The sequence below is a fragment of the Temnothorax americanus genome, unplaced genomic scaffold, assembly GCF_048541705.1.
Source record: "Temnothorax americanus isolate GAGA-0224 unplaced genomic scaffold, ASM4854170v1 Scaffold1, whole genome shotgun sequence".
Taxonomy (NCBI): domain Eukaryota; kingdom Metazoa; phylum Arthropoda; class Insecta; order Hymenoptera; family Formicidae; genus Temnothorax; species Temnothorax americanus.
The window spans coordinates 5,378,103-5,399,645 of record NW_027509230.1 but is presented as its reverse complement, the minus strand read 5'-3'; the positions used below and the strand labels follow the sequence as shown (position 1 = coordinate 5,399,645).

Genomic DNA, 21,543 nt, shown 5'->3' with positions numbered 1-21,543 from the left:
AGGTAAAAGAGAATGGACGAAAATATCACCGCGGTGGCCCCGGTGGGTTTGCCGAACTGCGTGTGACGGGTGGGTGACCGCGTGCGTCTCGAAGGCGCGATCGGTTTTACTGTAAATGGCCACATCACCCGATAAGGATCGAACTGTAGAGTTTGTCATTGACGAAGACAGCTTGCCTGTTAGCTTGTCAGCCGCTATATCGATATATAGAGACATGGGTAATTGTCTAAATTCGAGGCAATTGAGTCCAAGCGATGCAGAATCTAAACGCGTATAACATCAGCGGTTAACGATTTAAAGGAAAGCGATCTAGGGCGAAGGAGCGAGACTCCGAGCTAACTTGGAAATGTACAGCCCAATGTAACTAAACGAGGAGATGCATATACATACACATGTACGCGTAATATCATAGCTATCGCGTGACAATCGTTTCGTGCGAACGCGCGCGTTTCACGATTCACCAGTTTCGCTCGTCTGGCGGCGACATCTGCCTGGCAAACCGCATCTTTCTCTCCGCCTGCTTCTTCAGCTTCATTTTTTACCGCTCTTCTCGTACGCAGACCCTTTCGACAGCTTCCCGTCGAGCATTAACGCCGATGTAGAACTTATAGACGAGATGTTTATATATCGAAAACGGTGGAATATAGTAGGATAGAAGTGTAATATATGAAATAATTATTTTCGCGTTCATTTTTTTACGTGATCTTGGACGGATAGTTTAATTAACTGTTGCAAATATAACAAAGTGTTTTATTATGTTAATTTCTCCATTGTATCCAGTACAAGTTGTTTTCTATACAAGCACATCTATCTTTTTCAGTTTTAATCATTTATCTTGTCCACCTATTTATCTTTATTTATCTTATATATTTTTAGATTCTTTTAAATTATTTATATATCAATTATTTCTTCTTCTTTTCTCTAAAAATTGTATTCGCGTGAGTATGAAGAGCGCGCGTAGGTTCGTTTTTTCACTTTCCACCCAAACAAAATTCCCACTCGTTTTCCAAACGAGATTACGTGGGCAGATGTAGAATCCGGCTTGCGTTGCACGCTTTATAATCGACATCGATTAACGCCGCGCCTCTCGGATTTAAATGATACGTATTAGATCGACTAGAATATTAGGTAAAAATCGAACAGAGAAAAATATCGCCTCGTCACGATCCTCAAGGCAGTATTTTACGCTGTTGAGCAATCAAAGCGAAAGTATTGTATAAATATAAAAATCGAGGGAAACATAACGAATATATAATGCATTAAATCATATGTTTAGAAGGCCTTATTTATTCTCAAGGTCGATCTCTACCGGCGCGCGGCGTTACGAACCTTTTGATGAGAAACAGCGAGGCATGTTTAACGAAGTATAACTGGTTTTACGAGCCGGTATTCGTAACGCTCGCTACATCGATTACATTATCGATCCATTTTTATTTGCGCGTTCTTTTGCGTCGCGTCGCGTCGAAAAATTTTGACAATAAATTTTCGCTTATTGGCACAACTGCGACTCGGAATGAGAAACGGCAACGAAGGGCGGAGAAATCGGCATGACGTAACGACCCGTATAAAGGCAATAGAAATAAATGACGTTAAATTGTTGGGTGGTTCGTTTTTAGCGGGTTCTACACTGGTATAAGCATTATTGGAGGTTGAGACAAACTCGAAAACGCGAGATCAAGACGAAGCTTGCGTATTTATACATGAGATTATGGCTGCTTTAAAGCTAGAAACATAATTTCTTACGACGTATAAATTTCTTTTACTATATTTTACACACAGTAAAATAAAATATGGATTATACTTTTCGAACATGTGTGAAGTGTGTGTGAACTTTAGTATATTTTTTCTAAGGTTATAATGAAGTTTACTATAACAAGCCCGAGATAGTTCCGACCGAACTATTTCCCAAAGGAAAATCTGCAGAAAGGGAGATTCGCAGTAGCGCGCTTCGCGAATCTCCCATTGTTGAAAACATTGTGCGTAAGGGACGTACGCACCGTAGGCCAATATAGGCAGCTGCTTCACAACGGACAATTCATGGGGTGCAACAATGGGCGAGAACGGTTTGTCAAATCGATCCAGGTTTAACGTTCAAGACCACTTGGAGAGTGAGTCTTTCTTATGACTACTACCGCGGTGAAATTCATTCTGGAGTAACATAATTTGTTAAGGTCGATTTACAAAGTCTTAAAGAAAGATATATTTTCTCGTTTCAGCAAAATTGAATGTTTGTTCTTGGCGATCGACGATCGATTCACAAATCTTTGCACTCTTGCTTATTCTACTAAACATCTCAATGCAAGATAAATCCTGTATCGCGATTCTGTCCGTCTGATTTACCCATTTTCTTATAATTATCTAATGAATGTTTGCGTGGGACTAACTCGACATAATCGAGATTTCCGACGAATACAGGACCATCGCCCATGTTCCCCGCATTCTCTATATATCCCTCGTATCCTGCATATCGGCAAGGTCACGACCTCCACCGAGAATCGTGACTGGATTGCACAAAGCTCTTCAGGTCGTTGCCATCATCACGCCGTCACGCCGCGTTTACCGTCCTGCCAGTCTTGCTTTTTGTCTATTTCATAGTTTTCATATATATATATATATATTTAAAAAAGTATAATATAATCTCGTTTGTCTCAATAAGCTCGAAACTACAAAATAATAAATCGATCATTCGTTATCAATCACTGAGAAAAAATCAATTTTAGATCCATCTGACAACGTTAAAAGAATTCCTATATCAAAGGGGGATGAATAGTCCGGGAATGCTCTCTATAGACAAAAATCCGATTAAGGTTTCCTACGCTTCAATGTGCATTCCGAGCGCAAGACGTAAGGCGGTATTCTATTTCACGCTATGTCCGGCTCAGCGTGTCAGTGTCGAGCCAGAATGCAAGCACTCGCGAACGGAATGCAAATACCTCCCGTAGACTTGTCAGCTTAACAGATATCTAGTAAGAAGTGCGCGTGGAATCGGGAAGAATCGGCGAGAATTTATCCTGCCAAATTGATCTCTCTTAAATTTTTCAAGTCAACTCTTGCCGAACAAGAGGAAAGTTATATCCAATGATAGCGCTGACCAGACGAACGCGTCCTTGGCCTATCCAACAATCAGAAATTTTTTATTCAAGACATGATGTCATGTGCACGTGAAACGGAGCGTACATTGCAATGAGTTGACGGCGCGCGAGAAACTTTCCGTTTCCGTAACCGCACAGCGTATTCGAAGGAGTTGTAAACTTATAGTATAACCCCAATCCTCGAGTTACAGTTCAGTTAAATTAAAATTTACGCGGAATTAAACGAAGAGTAAAACCTTTGTTATACATCTGCTCTGAATATTTATTATATTCGCTAAAATGTATTGAATCTTAACATGAAACAACTTTAGAACTATACCTTCGCCTAAAATTTTATCGTAAACTAAACTCCACTTCTTCCTGGGATATTATTCTGCTAGTTCCCACACTTCAACACGCGATACAGAGACCGAACTGTTCTTTTTTGAAGTATTAACCGTAATCGTATTTTTCATACGTTCAGGTTTCTTTCTTCCGCTTTGATTTACGGATTTTTACGATCCCGATCGCTCCCATGGGGCCCACGCCACAGTGGAAAGGAATTTATCGTGGGACTCACCGACGCGACCTGGAAGGGTCCAGCCACGAATTCCTATCTCGTTAAATCGGCAAAGGCCCCCTCCAAAGGCCTTGGCACTCCGATTTTTTTAACGCGTCCACCAGGCGCTCGTGAGTGATGCGAGATAGACTCCGGACCGGCGCTCGCGAACACTCATATTTTTTCCGGGCGCAAACGAATACACTCGCGAGATCGATTCGTCTCCTTTTTGTTCGGTAAAAAGGACTTTCTTTATTTCTCTTTTTTTCTTCGAAAAACCGACGTCGATTCGACAGACGCGGCGCGTCGCGTCGCGTTGCGTCGCGTCACGTGCCGACTCACACTGTCGTGGCAACGAGTGCTCCGCCACTGTGTTCCATAGCAACATCACCGTACGAAGGCGGGTCCGGTTGGCGATTGGTGTAAACGATTCTGGAAGGGAGAACGGAGGGGACTTTGTTCGGACGATAGCGAGCGTCGCTTGGTTCGAAGCTCGGCGGGACAACATGTACAATTTGGGATCGTAACTCCGAGAAATTCAACACGATAAGATTGCAAATATATTTTATTTTTAGAATGGGACTGCAAGTTTTATCCCATTTGCTAAAATTATAGTCGCCGTCGTTCTCTTCGATGTGGTGCTCGAAATATTCCTAGTTCAACCTCATTTACTAAAATTGTAGTCCTTTATTCTTTCCGACGTGACGGGCGTCAAAGACGGTGATAAACAAAGACAACCGACCGCTGGCGATAGACACATCATCGGAGTAAGATCCTTGGTGCCGCTCGAAACAATCATATGTTCGAAATATTCTTAGTTCAACCCCATTTACTAAAATTGCACTCCGTCATTCTTTCCGCTGTGACGGGCTGCAAAGACGGTGGTAAATAAAGACAGCCGACCGCTGGCGATGGACACCACGTCGAAGTAGGGTCCTTGCTGCCGCTCGAAACAATGCTGTGCTCGAAATATTCCTTGATAATATCATCTGAATCTGGCCAACCGTCCCTAGGTTGTGCTGCCGAGACTTTGGAGTTTTTCATTGCAGCTGGAAATAGAATTTTATGTACTAATTTTATCTACTGAGAGTTAACGCGACAATGATAGGACGGTCGATAGAATAATTACCTAGCTGTTGAAGTTCCCATATCATCAGTGGGGTGTAATGCGAAAATCGGCAGCCCAAACCAAAAGCGCAGTCTCCAACGGTCATGTAGCGTTTACACGGAGTTTTGTTGTATATCTCCTTCAATATCGTCTCTGGGTCTAAAGATGTTAATAATAAATTAGTGCGTAGTCCGATTGCGATTGATTGTATGCAAGTATGAGAGAGGTTATGTACAACAACATTAACTGAAGAATTAAATAAGAAAAACGTTATTTAATGCTTACCTTTATATGTTTTATAATGACTCTCTCGATTTGCTACATGCTGCAAACTGGATAGATGTTTTTTACGAGCTTCGACGTCATCCTTGAAAAATCTGTCGCAATAATCGCAATAGTATGTCTTGCCCATGATCTTCACGTGTATGATTAGCTTGTAGAAGGAATATAAGTTTTATCAATAGCTATGTTGTAATGGCAATTGAATAAATGTACTCAGCAACACAGTAACTAGAAACACGTGATCGTGTTTGGAGTAGTTTAGACTTAAGACACTCAAGTCACTCAAGAAAAATACTACTGTGTCTACTGTGAAACGACATCTAGCAACGAGGATGTTAACTATAACTATACTAACCAGAACGCGCATACTTTCAAATACGCATCAGATAAAAAAGAAAAACGCAAGTTCTTTTATTCAAAATTCAACATTAAAAATTTGGATTTAATTATTTAATATTACATGACTTTTATATATATATATATATATATATTTTTTTTTTTTTAAACAAATTTATATTAACCATTTTTACTTTTGGAAAATAAATAAGGATGTGTTATTCATTAGTTTTAATAAAAAAATATTTATATATCTATATCTAAAATTCCGAGCCGACTCTAAGTCGACTCCAAACAATTTTTAAAAATTCGCGTTTACACTTGATGTACAATTGAGAGAGAATTATATATTAATATTGAATCTATAAACCCGTTAACAATATTTTTTTTTGTGTAAAAAGATAAATAAATTATTATTGCATAAATCATTATTGAATATTGTAATAGGATCATCGTGTTTGCCCAATTATAAGCCCAATTATAAGCCCAGTTATAAGCTCAACTAAAAGCCCAGTTATAAGCCCAATTATAAGCCCAATTATAAGCCGAATGAGTTTGCGGACGATGTCCTAATATTTAGTATATTTAGTCCGTACATATTAAGTAGGTATGTATTTTAAACAAATGGATTACATGTAATGTACCGCCCGTTTTAACGCGGTACGATCGTTTTATTATATTCTTACAATATATTTTTTACCACAACTTGTTCTTGTGCACCGCTAAAACTATTCATACGTGGTAAAGTAACGTATCGACAAGAATGTCTATTATTCGTCGCGCAACGTTCCTTTCTATACATTAATTCGATACAATAAATATTCTTCATTCACAATGTTCACACTCCGACATAAACTAGACGACGTTACTCGATGATAGACCATTTTCGGCGATACCGAAGCTTCGCTTTAATTTTCTACAAGCGACGATCGTAGATAACCTATGAGTAATGCGTAATCGTGTGAGCCAAGGTAATATTTGTTTATAAATTAGAAACTTGGTAAATAAAAATCGTGGATATAACTGCGAGAATGGAAAGCGGAAATATCCACGGGAATATTTTATTTTTACGGTAAATTGAGAATTCGCTATTGCGAATTCGAGATTTGATCTTAGAAGCTAAAAGTTAATGATATCGGATATAGGGTATAGGAATCGGGAATTGAAATAAAATATATTGGATATCGGGAAATTCAGACATGCTGTTCGACTATATCTGTTTCATATTATCTGCTTGCTACTGAACAATAGTTGCACGTACCATATTGCAATCAATATCAATCGCGCAGGAACATCGCGTAGAATAGTGCATATTATATATTCGAGAAAATTTCAATATTACCGCGATACGTTTACTTGTATATCATTTACTTGTATGTAATGATTAAATTGCGGAATTTCGTTACAATAAATACGTGTAATTATTGCTCATAGTCAGCGTTAAACGTGTAGTACAGGAATGTCGCGTAATATTATATTTAATACGCAATTCGTCAGCATCTTCAGCAAAATTGGTATAAACATCGGTATAAATTACAAATATAGAAGGTAGAAATAATATTCGCTTTGTAGAAAAATACGTGGACGAACGTGAAAATAATAAATTCGCAGTACCCTGCTTTGTGGACGAGTAAAGCTAGCACTGAAGAATAAACAATTATTTGAGTAGTTTAGTTGCTGCTTCGCTGCTTCGTATTATGCACCTTGAATCGCTTACCGATCGATCGTTGCTATAATCACGTATGACAAGTGATTGATAGCATACACAAGTGAGTCTTTTTAGGCCTGCTAAAAAAAATTTCCATTTCAACGGTACATCGATACGTTAATTCATGAAAAATGGACTAGATCGCAACAAAGTTGGAGGTAGCTGTCGATATTTGGGAAAGATTTACTATATATTACATTAAAGAAGAAAAATTAGAGCAGAATTAGCTTTGGTAAGAAGGTTTTGAGCAAGTAAGCTCCAAATTATTACTAAAAAGACCGAACTCGTCATTTCGACGAGACTCTTTAGCCTTTTTTTTTTTAACAACTATAAGTTTTATATATGACGCACGCTTTTAATCGATGCAGTAGAACCTCGATTAATGGCTACTTTATAATTACTTTATTATTGACAATAGGCCGACAATAGTGCAGCTACATTATTTTAGATGCCCCCGCCATAATAACACGTGAAAAGCATCTAGAAAGAGTCATTTACGCGAAATGAATAACGTCGGAAAAATTTTGATAAAAAGTTTTACAGATTAATATGATTATAATATATATCCACAAATTTTATTTTGAAGCTGAAATATTCCATATTCTGCGTTAAATAGAAGTTCTACTGCATTAATAACGTAAAATACAATAACGTAAAATACAATAATGATAAAATACAATATCTTTTATGTCCAAAGTTTGTAAAATTATTTGAAAGTTTGGAACTTTCTCTTTCTTAATTATCTTTTTATGTATAATTAGTAATATGGGAAAGACGTTTTTAAATTTATAGTCCCTCTAAATATGATAAATTGAATAGTATGACGATCGGGACTAACCAGTTTATTTTGCATTGAGATCGATATATTTTTTTCCAAACTCTCAAAGGAGAAGCAATCGTACACATTTTTACACTTTCCACATTTAAAGTAAAACAGATATACATCTAACTTTTGAGAAACAGAGGGAAAGAGAGAAAGAGAAAGGTAAAAAAATGTAGGAAAATGTAAAAAGTGCAGTCGAGAAATATACTTTTTAGTTATCACATTCCGTTTTCAACAATAAATTAGAAACAAAAAGATTAAATCATGCTTTCAACATTTGTGTGTCGTAATAAAAGATATTCGAAAAACAGACTTTCATCGTTAATTTTAGAATTGGAAACGCTACAACCATACCGTTTATTTTACATAGATACAGGAACTTATAAAAGTTAACATGCATATATTATTGATATTGGTACATCTTAATATATGCTCCGTTTATCATGCGCAGGCTGTTAAAGTTATACGCTATCGCGTTCGTCGCGTTCCACTTAACATATACCTACCAGATACGAGGATTTTGCATGTTTGTCATTCTGTTGTTGTAGATCACAATTTATGTTGAATATTAAGTCGGGTAATATTATATAGGAAACTGTCCGTTCTTTCTCCACCATATCACATTTAATCTTTCTTTAGCGTTTTGCATAGGAAGTATTATATAACCATGTTGAGAAAAGTTCTTTGAAAAGTCTTGAAAAATCTGCCTGTATATATCTCTCTGCTCATGTATGGCAGTAATAACTCATAAAAAATGTAAGTGTAAGTCGATATTATGAGGATAGTTCCAGAATGTAGTCATGTAGCGAATTGTGCGTGAAATGCACTCTGAATCGATTCTAGGAAACGGCTCAAGGAACAATCTTTTTTTTTTATTTGCCATTGTAATCCTTCTTTACACAGTGCAACTTTGTTCCGGAGAAAACTTTTTTTATATATCGATAAATAATAAAAACATTTGAATGTTCCCATTTGTATGCCTCAGCCTGTAAATATCTCGTTCGAAAGATCCTCATTTTAGCCAAAGTAGAAAGCGCTTAAATCTCACTGGTCCCGGGCGAAGGCTGGATTAATTGTTTTAATGTAAAATAAACGGTATCGTTGTTTACGACTAGCGGCCCGAAGTGAACTAATAAAACTCGTTCGCCTGTCCGTTGTTCGGCTTGTCTGGAATGCCTCGTATAATTACGCGCATAATTTACTAGTTTATGGACACTACGTTATAAGGTACAAGAAATAGGGGATGGCGTTCGAAACCTGTTTAAGAATGGCACTGACTGTAATAAGTAATATTCTATCTCCCGGCATCCCTGCGTTTGAGTAAGCGTCTTATTTTTTAATGTCGTCGGCAGTATGGATGTTGACCTCCTGACGGACCTTGTGACCGCGGAAACTCGCTTGAATCTTAGTCGCTGCCTTGTGCAAGTCCGGATCGGCCAAGTCGATCCCCTCTAATTCTTGGGCAGCGTCGTCCATCTGCAACAGAATTTGACAACAGAAACGTAAAACGTAGAGCGCTATAGCCGTTTGTTAATTTAAGACGCCCTAAATCTTTTTATCCTCGAATATATAGCTTTCCAAAACGGGAACTTATTCGATCGCGAACGGAATGTGTTTCTCTCGCGTTTATCGAAGTTAGCCTTCTTATCTTAAATGAGACTGAGACTGCACGGAATCCCGCTGTGCGTCAACTAGCTCGTACTTAATTAATCGATACGACACGAAAGTAACTTAAACGTTGTAGGCCATACCGGTTTACTGGTCTCGAGACGAGCTTTAGTAGCGCTTCGGTACCCAGATGATCATTTTTAGCTTGGAAGGCAGCTGTCGATTATTCGCCGGGCATTCGTGGATCAACGTAATGTCAAAGGGTCTAACAATAGCTTATTTCTCTCACGGACCTCGGTACAGAAATGATCGATCACGGCGACTTTGTGCATCAAAACCTGTCATTACCGCTTCATCGATCGAATCAATATATTGGCGTATCAGATTGAGAAAAAAAAATTACTTTGATTACAACAGCTCTCTTAGCTATTTATTCTTGTTTTAATATAACGCGCAACGAATACTACGCGACCATAGCGGTTATTTTCCAGAAATATAATTTACGAAAAATGTGTGACACATTGTCATGAATTTGCTGAAAAATTAATTCTTAATACTTTTATTAAATTAATTCATTATTTATCAATAAAACTGCCTATTAATAAAAAATATTTTCTTATAACTTTTCTTGTAACTCTATAGGGAGCTCTGATCCAGTGTAGATGGAGTTGTTGCTTTACACACAAAGACATCTTATTCTTTATCATAATTAGTTGGCCTTATCGGTCTTTGATCATTTCTCACATCAACAAGTAGACAATTCATAATAAAACTTTTACCAAGAAATTAATTCTCATTAAGCGAAATTAATTGATCTAAACTGTACAAGATTTTAAAAACCGAATATCGAGAATATATTATTTTCTATATATACACAATTATCATATACGTAATATATATGTACAGCTCAAACAAATTTTAATAAATCAAACTTTGCATTAAATGACTCAATCGAAAATTAGAACATTATTAATACGTATATAAATAATAGAAAATGGCCAATAATTGAATAAAGCCTTTTCTTGGCAATCAGATATAGCCTGGGTTCCGTAAAGCGCATATGCGCGCATTCATCTATATAGCTTACGTAACGCGTTTACTATAGAAAATGCGCGCATATTCGCTTTACGGAACCCAGGGATTATATCAGGTCGGGTGAAGTTCTGCGAAAAGTCAATAAAACTCGCGTTTAAAATTTTTACGAAAGGCCGAAGGCAGATGCTCGATAGAGCAGCTTCTAACCCTCTTTGATCAATAGATAGTAAGCCTTTACGTATAGGTATCTAACGAGATTGACAGTTAACTCACCTTTTCTTCTATCTTGGCAGTCGCACTCTCAACCATGTTCATCGCCGACTTGGCGGCAGCGGTAGCTTCCTTTCTCGACATGTGGCCCCGGAAAGTCGCTTGTATCTTTTTCGCCGCGTCACAGAGCTCTATGGAATAGAAGCTGTTTAAATAACGATATCCTTCCTCGAGCTCCGAATTTATATAGAGCGCCGCGGCGCCGGCATATATAGTCGCTCACCCTGATCGTCGGCACGGAATTCCTCCTGCAGCTGTTCCTGCGTAGGTTCGGAGGGTTCTTCGTCAGTTTTTGTCTCCTTCGACGCTGTTTCCGACACTCTCAGACTTTTTCTAGCGTGATGCCCACGGAAAACTGCTTGTATTTTCGTGGCTGCTGCCTCTTTCTCTTTATCTTCCTCTGCGTTTTCGTTCCCCTCGTTCGAGGATTCTGCGCTGTTTTCGGCCGCCTTTGAGATATCTTCGAACAGAAATAATAAAGAATAATTTCGCTTTCGGCTTAATTTTATGCAAAACGTGAATTAGAGATGCTGCACCTAATACAGAATACAGCTAGAAGTTTCTTCAACGATAACAATGAGTATAAAGATAATATAAAGAATCGGGCATATAAATAATGATATACAAACGACACATAAATTATGTGATACAATATATCAGCCGGTAATTGCTCCCTGATTTTTTCTTAAGGAAAAAGCGGCTATAAATTGCCCGAAAATCCGTAGAAGATTGGAGAAAGGGCGCGGCTTCTGATACATCCCGTATATTAGAAATGGCCGCCGTGTTAGCCACAGTTCACCTACATTTATTCCGAACATTTCACCTTCCACAGACACGTTCCAGAGCGACAAGTATCGATTAGCGTTTCTATTTTCGCGCTCGAGATTATACAACGCCTAATATACATTTTTAATATTTCACGCTCTGATGTGTAATGATGCGACAAATATTAATCGGCTCTTACATCTATTTGCTAATCAAGTTAAAAATCTCCGTGTCTCTCCAATGACTCATCGACGTATATCGACGGAGATAAAGGTTCTGTCATATCTTTAAGCGGTCATTTCACGCGGTGCGAAAATTTTCCGTTTAAAAAATCGTAAAAAATAATTTTTCTCTCCGACGGAAGGAACAATCGTAATAAAAGTTAATCCTCGCAACCGAATCTCGCACTTTACACCAAAGTCTTTTTGGTTCCATTATATCTCAATTTAACTCAATTACAGGTATATCTCTGCAATATTTTTATATAGAAATAGGATAATGCGTCATGATTGATGCGATTTAAGTCGATTTTTCTCCAATTATGTGTTATTAATTTATTCAAGTTCCATCGAGCTCGAATGAATAAAACAATTAAATGTAAGATATGAGGATTAAGCGTGACAGCATTGGAAACTGATTTTTCTTCTAGAAAATAGAACACACCGCTATTGAGCGCTTTTGCGCGCGACACTGTTTCCCTAGGTTACTACTTGATAGAGCTAGACAGAGCAAGTGGGAATTCAGGAAACATAGCGAGACACTTTCGTGACGAGCAATGAATTCTTCCCTATAGTTGCGCTTCTCGTTGTTTTGTCACATTGTGCAAAGCTGGCGGATCGATCGTACAGGTTCGCGGTAATTTTACATCGACGTTTATGTTTATACGTGCTGTAAGGCTTTCTGAGAGAAAGTAAAAAGGAGAAAGGATAACATGTCTTATGCACGTGGATAAAAAGCGCGCGTTGAATTTTAGTTAAAAACTAAAAATGCTTATCTGAGGGTTAGCCGTTATTTGTATCGCGATCTCATCTTCGAACATTCCCTTCGAGCCTGTCTCGATATTTTTATAATATGTTGACAATGTTTCTTAAATGCTTGGATTTGCTTTTATTTCTTTTTTATAATAATATCACGCAAGGATGTTCCGCCATCGATCCACCCAGACCTTGTTACCAGAACCCTCGAGGAAATCAAACTTGCCAGAGAAACATCGTTATCTCGTGATTATGAAACCTCTTTTAACTCTAAATAGATAAATTTAATTTTATATATCGATTGAAACTATAAAGATAAATTTGGCTAAATCGTAAACTGTTTTATCTTTATAGACAATTGCGACAATTTTCTGTCGAGAAAAATTATTAAAGTAATTCCTGAATGATAAGCTTTTTAATGATTTATAAATTAATAATTTGCAATGAAATATCACTTCTAAAAAAACGGAATGCTTTAACATTGACCTGCTAATATTAATTAAAATGTCAATTAATTTCAAAATAATTTATATTTCGCTGAATGAAGAAGAGATTAATTTAGAAATTAAGCAATGTTTGATAAGTGTTGTGTTCTAAAAGCGCGATAAATATCCAAGTGTATTTGGCGAGAAGATTTACAAATCTTGAGACAGAGATTGCTCCTTTTCGCGGATGTCCGGGAGAATTTATTTCGCGCATCTGTCAATCGGTTTACAACCGTTAGCTCCTGCGAAATAACAGTCGGTCAGCCGAACAGCTGATCTCAAATAGGTTTCGGGTTTTCGAGGGTGCGATTATTTCCGTCGCTTATCATAAAGATTCCCATTTTACTTGACCCGGCCCGGTCACAGGGCGTTCGATACGGACCAGTCCTCAGATGTGCAAGCGTTCGAAGTGCAAGGAAGAGACTCGCGTCGCACCTGACAAACACGTACGTTTCGAGCCAATGATCCGTTTCGGGCTTTTACCTCGCGCTTTACAACCGATATTAACGGCGTGTGGCGATTGCGATTCGCGTGTCGCGCGTCGCGTGTCGCGTGTCGCTCGAGACGATATCACTTGAGGCCCCCGCCCCGGTCATCGCCGCCCGCCACCCGCCTCTTTTAACCCGGTTTTCCCTCCGACGCGACGGGTTAAGCATGCACGCGAGGATCGTTGCATTGCGAGGAGGCGGCGTCGGGTCGCACTCGCGCCGCGACTCACCTGCGTCGCCCGCTCGCTCGCTCGGCCTCTCTCACCTGCACATCCACGCGCGGCTCGGTCTGATGTGCAACTGACTGTTCCCGGGCGCCCCGCGCCCGACGCCCGACGACCCCGTTTACAATAGCGGCCGATCACGGCCCTGCCGCGCCGCTCGTTCGCAGTCGCAGTCCACGGATTCTCGCCCCGCGACCGAGTACACGCCGCGAAACAGGGCCGTCGCGGATGTCGTTCAACCCTCTGTATCTCGGACTTTTTATATTTGCGGTTTTTTTTTCGCTCGCCCGCTCCGTTAATAACCTGGCCGAGCACATCGATTCGCGACCGAACGTCTTCGAGCTCCATTAACACGCGAATGTATAAGAGGAATGTCGAAAATATCACACAGTTTCGCTCCACTTTGGACTCTCCCGGCCTAAAAAAGATATTGATCTTTTTTCTTTTTTTTCTTCTCAAGGTATTGGGGATGATCCAAAACGGGCCGAAACGTTTTGTGCTTTTGATAATATGTATTTTGAATTGTAATTAATTACGCATTTGCAACTGCGGTGAAATTCTCTTTGTCTATAGTGGCTTTTCTTTTACTATAATGCCTTGTTGCCTTCCCTCCTTCCTTTCGGTCTATTAAGTCGTGAATATTTGAGCAATTGCACCATTACGCACTCACCGCAGAACCTTGAGAAAATCGTATGATAATATGTTTTGCAAATACGATCCATTATTTTAAAAAATATTGCATTATTCTCTCTAAAAATAGAATATATAAAGCATGCCTTTTGCGAACGGCTTAATCGCAATAGTGCATGAGAATACTGTCATGGCATCCAAATCGTTAAGAAGCCAACAAAGTTGGCAAAGAGGATTAAGGGAAAAACCGATATAAACAGTTTACAGACTCTATTAAAATTGCGCCAATAAACGATAAATTGCGTTGCATTATGCGTAAGCTACTTATGTTAATTGCTATAATAACTTGATTCTATCGACGAATCCACGTGCGCTAATCGCGAATACCGAAAGTACTATATACAGTATGTACAATCAAAATGCAACGTTTCATTTATATTCAACTTTTGTTAACAAGAAGAATGCAATCGCAGCACAGTTTACGTCATCAATATTACCCTTCTTTCCGTTCTCTTTTACACTTTCGTTCACCGCGCGTGAAATATTCCTTTTAACAAGAAAACGATCGCCACTTTGAGCCTGGGAATGATAACGATCCGCAATTGTACACGGCAGAACTAGGTCAGACGTGTTATTTTTTTTATGTATAGATTGTTATAATTAGATTAACCACAAGATTAGTTTAGTCACAAGAGAATACGCGTGCGTATTCATAAACTGTTGGAATGTTATGTTACGTCTGATGAGCCAAAAAATTTTTCTGTCATTTCGGATACTTCAAATATTCATCATCGATGAGAACCATAGCGTTCCACTCCAAGAAATTCCACTCACAAAAATTTTTCTACGTTTTAACAAAAACTTGTAAACGTAGTCGTTTTAGATTTTTCCGCTCCGTTTGCACCTGAAAGGGCTCGAAACTCTATTTTCAAGATCGATTAACATTGCTACACCAGCATCAGCTTCGCAAAAGACCTTTATACATATATCGATACCATTCATCATCCCGCAGTAGCATTCCTGTTCGATCGGCATTCTTATGCGAGCCACACACTGGTTGGAATCCCCATGCAGTGTTGCGTCGGTATTGATGAAACAATCCAGTATCTCACATGCGGAAATTCATCGAAGCTCCGGAGTAATTGATTCTGCTCGAAGCAAGTTAGGCTGTACGGATTTTTACTACCGGCCAGTAAAGCAGGAATTCCCGAAACTCAATAATTAAACTTGCCGTATCAGCTTCTGATAAGTCGAGCTCTTTAAATATTAATCAACGTGCTCGTGCAATCATGCGATACATGGAACTGCAATACACGGAACTCACGTGCGAAGAGATTATTATTTTGTCAGACAAATTTCGATCTTCCGTCTGTTATACTTCCGAAAACTTAGTTATTGCTTCTTATTGTTATTCCATAAATACTATTTTGTGATTATTTCATTCGTGATAAAAACGACAAGCTCTCGACGTATTCACACAAATGATGGAGCTGTTTTCCCGTTTATAATACTTGCGAAAACACAGTTTTGTGTCTATTACTATTCCATAAATACCATTTTATGATTATTTCATTCATTTTGTGATTATTTCATTAATAAAAACAACGAGTTCCCGACGTATTCGCACAAATAATGAGCTTTTTATTAATGTTTTTTCTGTTAAATCCATTATTCCACTTTTTCTTAACCAACGTCATCGTCCATCATATATCGATTATAAAAGGAAACTTTCGTAGTTGTAGAAACAGTGAAGGGTTAAACCTTGACACACATCACGCGATCACTTTTATTCGGTATTTCGATACACCCCCATCGGATTTCACGAACGCCCTATTTTACGCTCGCCAAAATACATTTATTTTTCTGGCGCGTTATCGAGGATCGTACATTATCGCGAGATAAGAGGAAATTTTAACATTAAATTTCTAGAAATCTAATAAAGCAGAAAATACATATAACGCGAGATTTGACATATGAGCACACAAAAATATCCATTTTATTAATATCAATCGTTTTCTTTTATTAAATGAGAGCGCTTTAAGTCTATCTTTTTTATGTGTTCGATTCCGCTTTAGATAACAAGATAAACGAAATTTATTCTCACATTTATTCTCAAATAGTAAAAACTGTTTACATCACAAAAAATTTATTCCATATAATAATTAAACTAAAACAATTTATTGATATTAAAGAAAATAGTCTCTTCCGAGAATTTTCGTTTAATTTCAATCGACAGATTGTTTAATTAATGACTCGAATGAGTCTTCATTCGAGAAGTTAATCGAGATTGATTCTGTCGAGAAGTCTTCCTTGAAAAGTTAATTGAGATTGGTTCGAGTCTCGCAAAGTATGAAGAATAAAATTTTAAAAATTTGTACATTCAACACTGTGCGCATCGAACGCATTTGTTACATGGAAAATAGTCGTTCGTTCTGCCGACCCTACTGATTGCGTTGATATTACTGAAGCGCGTGCACGCAATCAGCTCGAAGAATCTAACGAAGTGAACAGAGGTACATTTATCATTGTGAAACAAAGCAGACTCTGTCATTGTCAAGATAAACAACGCCGGAGTTTTGTGGTAGTTGCAATTTATAGAGATTAAAATGGTGCAAGACACAAAAAACGACAAAAAGCATCGTACGATACGTCATCGTCGTCGATACAAAATTCAATATCATGCAAACTCTATAGTAAAGCGGAAATATGGCAGAAAATTAGATCGTGTTTATCGCACAATTCGTTACAAATTTGCATGACGATGGTACGCACGATTAACAAATCGAAAGGGATAATCGCTCACCCCCGTTCTTGACGGAATCGCCCTCTTTCGCCTCCTCCACCGCTGGCTGAACGCTCTCCTTGCTAGTATTGCACCCCATGTCTCTCCCTGTCTGTTCTTCTCTTAAATTTTCTTGTATCGAACTAAATCAGACTTCAAGAGGCACCCGTATTATTGCAGTTCCCTTGTTAACATCGCGTTACGAAAGAAAAACAGTTGAGTCACTTTTCTCAGTAGAAAAGTCTTGTAGCAAATATAGTAATTACGTTCTATTTTATTGGGATACTAAAGAGTATAAATTTTCTTCTTGTCCCTTTCACTTTTCTATTTTCTCCTTTTTTACTCACTCCTTTCTCCCTTCCGCTCGCTTTCTATCCTTCGCACTGTCCGAGAATTCGTCGCGAATGTAAAACGTCGCGTTGTACTCTCTCTCTCTCTCTCTCTTTCTCTGTGCTTCAGATATTCTTTTTATCCTTGTGGTAATGAAAAATAGTTATCTTTCTAGTCGCGACTAAAATTTCTTTGAAAATTTTAAAAATATATCTTGCACGTTTAACCGACTGTGAAAATTCGACGATTTTCATTCGAAATTACTTTCCTCCCCCCTCTCTCTCTCTCTTTCTATCTACATATGCGCGCAAATGTGTAAGTGTCAGGTTCCTCCTGCGCCCACCCCTTGCTTCCCACCGTTATTCGGGGGTTACTGACACGTCGCGTGGCGCCGGCACCTGCGAGACAATCCTTCACACTCGAAAGTAATCCGAGACTCCCTCATGCGTCTCACTGTCACGCGACGCTCGGCGTCCCGCGGTCGTCTTCTTCGACGAAGGAAGGATTCCACCGACCGATCGTGGCTCTCACCGAAAGTCGAGCATTACCGCGAGCTGTACACGCAGAGAGACCGAGAAATCCCGTTCGACGTCGCGAACGATACTGTGGCGTTGCTCACTTACGACCCTGCCCTTGCTCGCGTGGCAACCAAGCCGGGTTGTATCAAGTCTATGTATATGACGCCGATATATATTCGCGCCACGCAGCACCCCCGTTTCTTCGCGCCGTGGAAGAGTCGCGGAGGCGGAGGCGACGGCGGCGACGGCGACGGCGACGGGACGCGGAAGAGATCGCCACGTTTCCAGTCACGTTTTTAGCCGGCGCGATGCGGCGCGAAGCGACACGCTTTAGGCGACGAAAGCCTAAAGCGCAAGCCTCAGTGTTACCAATGTATGACGGTCGTCCTTTCCGCGAGGATTCGGCGCCAGGACTCGATACAGCCACGGCGCGATTGCGACGGCGAAACCGTAAAAAAAGAAAACGTTTCGATCCGGTAATCGCGCGCGCCGCGAATGACTATGTCAAATGTGTGCAGCGCTCCGCCACTCCCAATAACTCCCATACTACCCGCCATCCGGAGTGGATTCCCCGCGACCTTAAAAGCGCACGATCGATTTCGCCAGACGGCGGTATTCCGCTCCGTCTAGACCATCGCCGGCAGACCGTTGCCAGACCGGCGCCAGCCTCACCGTTCTTCTCGTTTTCTGGAACGAATATCGATCTCGCGGTTTCCGCACACGTGTACGTTACTGATATATCTCAGTCGTTGTAGGCTACCACTTGCGGAGAACATAAAGATAAGAATTAGGGAAAAACGATCCTTTTACACTTGGAGCAATCGCACACGTGCACGGGAATAGAAAAAAAAGGACATTTGTATTATTGAAACATTTAAAATCTTCTTTATTGACGCTTCTTTGCTAACGATCGATCGATGGAGATAGAACTGAAAACTTCTGCTATAGTAACATGTGTGAACGTGATCACATGTCGGCTGTACTCCACTTATAGGCATCTTCCTGTAACGCTACTTTTGCGTTTTGTGATTCGAACCACTTCTTCTCGTATCCGTTACTTCTATCGACCCCGTCCCATCGATGACCGGGCTTAACACCGAATCGATTTGGCGCGTACGAACCGTGATATTGCGGCGGATCTACAATTGAATGATTAAATGGCAATTTCTTTTTAGATGTGCGATAGGAAGAGAAGTGTAAAGTCCCTATCGATCTATGTATACCTGGCTTTCTTTTTCCCTCTTTTATCTGTTTTTGTTTTAAATACTCCTCCATAGGATCAAATTCCCTCATTCTTTCTCTCAATTGTTTCTCTAGATCTTCGTCGTCTGCGTATCTCGCCAAAGGTTTATTCATCTCGTACAAGTCATTTTTTAATTTTTCCTCGCGATCCACCACTTGTTTCAAGCTAGAATAAAACATGGACATCTATTATCATGGACGTATATTAGCACGAGAAGATAAAAGAATTTACCAGAAAAGTAAAAACAAAATAGAGATAAAAGAAAAATCGCTCACCCTTTTCCCCATTTAGCGTATTTCTCATTTATCTCTCGTTGCTTCTTTTCCTCTTCTCGTTTTTCCGCTGCTTCTGCTTCTAAATTGCGTTTTCTTCCCCTTTTGTCACGCACAATCGTAGCTTGTCCTTCTCCGGTGATCTCTTTACTTAGCTGAAAGGAAAAAAAAACAATTCGCTAACTTATATTATCTATATCCTCCAAGAGTAAATGACGACTTCTATAAATATAACTTTATATTATAGAGAACATTACCTTTTTGAAGTGCTCTGCCTCTTGCCGTTTAATGGCTTCAGTTTCTTCTCGCAATGCTCTCGCAGCTTGGAATCCTGCTGTTTTTCCGTCTAATGTCTTTATCGCTCGACTATCATGATTTTTTGAATGACCTTCCGTGTGCCCACGTTCGGACTTGTCTGTTTCCTCGTCCCAACGCGACTTTTTCCTTTTTTCCTGTGTATCTGAGTACGATCGAGAGTCACGATCTCTATCTTCGTGTTTCTTCTCCCGTTTATCTCTGCTTGACCTGCCAACAGAGATTGTATTTATCACTTTAATTCATATGGCGACAGAATATATAATATTTGATCATAATAATCTTCATCGGATATGTGACGTAAAAATTACCTTGGTACATCTTGTCCACCTGATCTGGATGAACTTTTTTTATCGTGATGTTTCCTGGGCGGATTCAAGTCAAAATCATTATTTCTGGATTGTCGAGGTGGACTCAAATCTGAATCATAATTTTTAGATTGTCTGGGTGGACTCAAATCTGAATCATCGTCATTTTTAGGTCGTCCGCGTGAGTCGATGTGTTTATCCTTCGAATGCGTAGGTCTAAGTGGACTCAAATCTGAATCACCGTCATTTTTAGATCGTCCGCGTGAATCGATGTGTTTATCCTTCGAATGCGTAGGTCTAGGTGGACTCAGATCTGAACCGTCATCTTTAGATCGTCCTGAACTTGAAGCCATACGTTTATTTTTAGAATGCTTAGCTCTAGGTGGACTCAAATCGAGATTATCATTAATCCGCTTGGCATTTGTCTCGTTAAGATTTCTTGTTTCTTTATCGATAGGACGATTAATAATAGTTAAATCGCCTTCGTCGTTCTCGGTTATAATTTTCCACCTTCTCTTATCGGTAAAATCGACCGGTCCACGTTCGTCAACTATACCAGCAATTTGAGGAGCGTCTTCTCCCTCTAAAAGGATATCGAATTCACCGTCTTCAATGGGTCTCATATTCCTCAAGTCTATATCGTCGTCTATAATTTTCACTCTGCAAAAATACGTCCACCCGTTTCACGATCAGGTCAGAAATCTCCCTTTCCGAAAAATATTTTATAAAGACGAAGAAAGCTGTAGTAAAATTAAGAGATCTTAGTTTCAAAATTAGATGTTGAAATAATTGTGCAATTATTAGTCGCTATGTAATCAGAAGTTTTCAACATTATATTCAAGGTATTTTTAAGGTGTCGTAAAAATCATGAATAGGCTTATTAAAAAAATAATATTCAATAATTTCATGTAAAATCATGTAAAAAAAAGTGTAAAAAATGATTCGCGACGATACGAGTGACATGAACGTGTTAACTTTACGTTTACACAGCCTCCGTTTACCTATATTGCATTCCGAAACATCATGCACAGCTGACAACATAACCTAACTTCGATGCAAAGTATTCATTGCTGAAGCGAATTAAAATACTTATAAATTGGCTCTTACGTTTTCGCTCCCGTCTTATGCTTCTTCTTCTTTTTCTTCTTTTTTTCGTCACTATCGCCCAAGGTATACTTTTTCAAATATTCCTTCTGACTGATTGCTTTATTCTCCATCATAAATTTCTAAACTATAGACAGTTAAAACGCGCGATATAATGAATCGTTAAATTTTCAGTCACCGTGATATAATTCTAGCTATTTTTCTTTTGCTATCAATAATAAACAACAACAATAAAGTATTACGCTGTACTATTGACACATCGATAACACGCGGCCATACTAGCCATGCCATACGCAGCACGCAGC

The 21,543-nt window shown here is 39.1% G+C and overlaps 5 protein-coding genes across 8 annotated transcripts in view; 1 reads left to right on the top strand and 4 right to left on the bottom strand.

Moving 5' to 3' along the window:
* LOC143897093 (uncharacterized) overlaps positions 1-3,938 on the bottom strand; it is a 23,884-nt gene extending 19,946 nt beyond the window's left edge. The window contains exon 1 of the mRNA XM_077405431.1: positions 3,652-3,938. The gene's annotated coding sequence lies outside the window, so the exon portion shown is untranslated. The remainder of the gene's footprint in view (positions 1-3,651) is intronic.
* LOC143897126 (uncharacterized) overlaps positions 1-21,543 on the top strand; it is an 86,005-nt gene that overhangs the window by 32,011 nt on the left and 32,451 nt on the right. The window lies entirely within an intron of this gene.
* Positions 1-21,543, bottom strand: part of LOC143897214 (uncharacterized) — a 24,175-nt gene extending 2,632 nt beyond the window's left edge. Inside the window, exons 1-6 of one of the 2 annotated variants that reach the window (XR_013256881.1) lie at positions 21,242-21,543; positions 20,138-20,794; positions 19,769-20,036; positions 19,515-19,666; positions 19,220-19,404; positions 18,910-19,135 (exon numbers count right to left, since the gene is read on the bottom strand). Coding sequence is in view for 1 of the 2 variants with exons in the window: in XM_077405669.1 (XP_077261795.1) it covers positions 18,963-19,135; positions 19,220-19,404; positions 19,515-19,666; positions 19,769-20,036; positions 20,138-20,794; positions 21,242-21,354 (1,548 nt within the window). In the remaining variant the exon portion in view is untranslated. Of the gene's footprint in view, positions 1-18,852; positions 19,136-19,219; positions 19,405-19,514; positions 19,667-19,768; positions 20,037-20,137; positions 20,795-21,241 lie in introns of those variants that run through there. The other variant, XM_077405669.1, reaches the window with a different exon arrangement.
* Positions 4,178-5,437, bottom strand: LOC143897340 (zinc finger matrin-type protein 5). Its single transcript, XM_077405938.1, has 3 exons — positions 5,024-5,437; positions 4,760-4,897; positions 4,178-4,679 (listed from the first exon to the last, which is right to left on the bottom strand). Exons 1-3 carry the CDS (start codon positions 5,148-5,150, stop codon positions 4,450-4,452), a joined length of 495 nt encoding a protein of 164 aa, XP_077262064.1. The 5' UTR covers positions 5,151-5,437; the 3' UTR covers positions 4,178-4,449.
* Positions 5,986-17,263, bottom strand: Igl (IQ calmodulin-binding domain containing protein igloo). 2 transcript variants are annotated; one of them, XM_077405899.1, is made up of 4 exons: positions 17,170-17,263; positions 11,024-11,260; positions 10,804-10,931; positions 5,986-9,363 (listed from the first exon to the last, which is right to left on the bottom strand). In XM_077405899.1, exons 1-4 carry the CDS (start codon positions 17,246-17,248, stop codon positions 9,217-9,219), a joined length of 591 nt encoding a protein of 196 aa, XP_077262025.1. In that variant the 5' UTR covers positions 17,249-17,263; the 3' UTR covers positions 5,986-9,216. The 2 variants fall into 2 exon arrangements, with proteins under 2 accessions (XP_077262025.1, XP_077262015.1); XM_077405889.1 differs by lacking the exon at positions 17,170-17,263 and adding an exon at positions 13,778-14,099.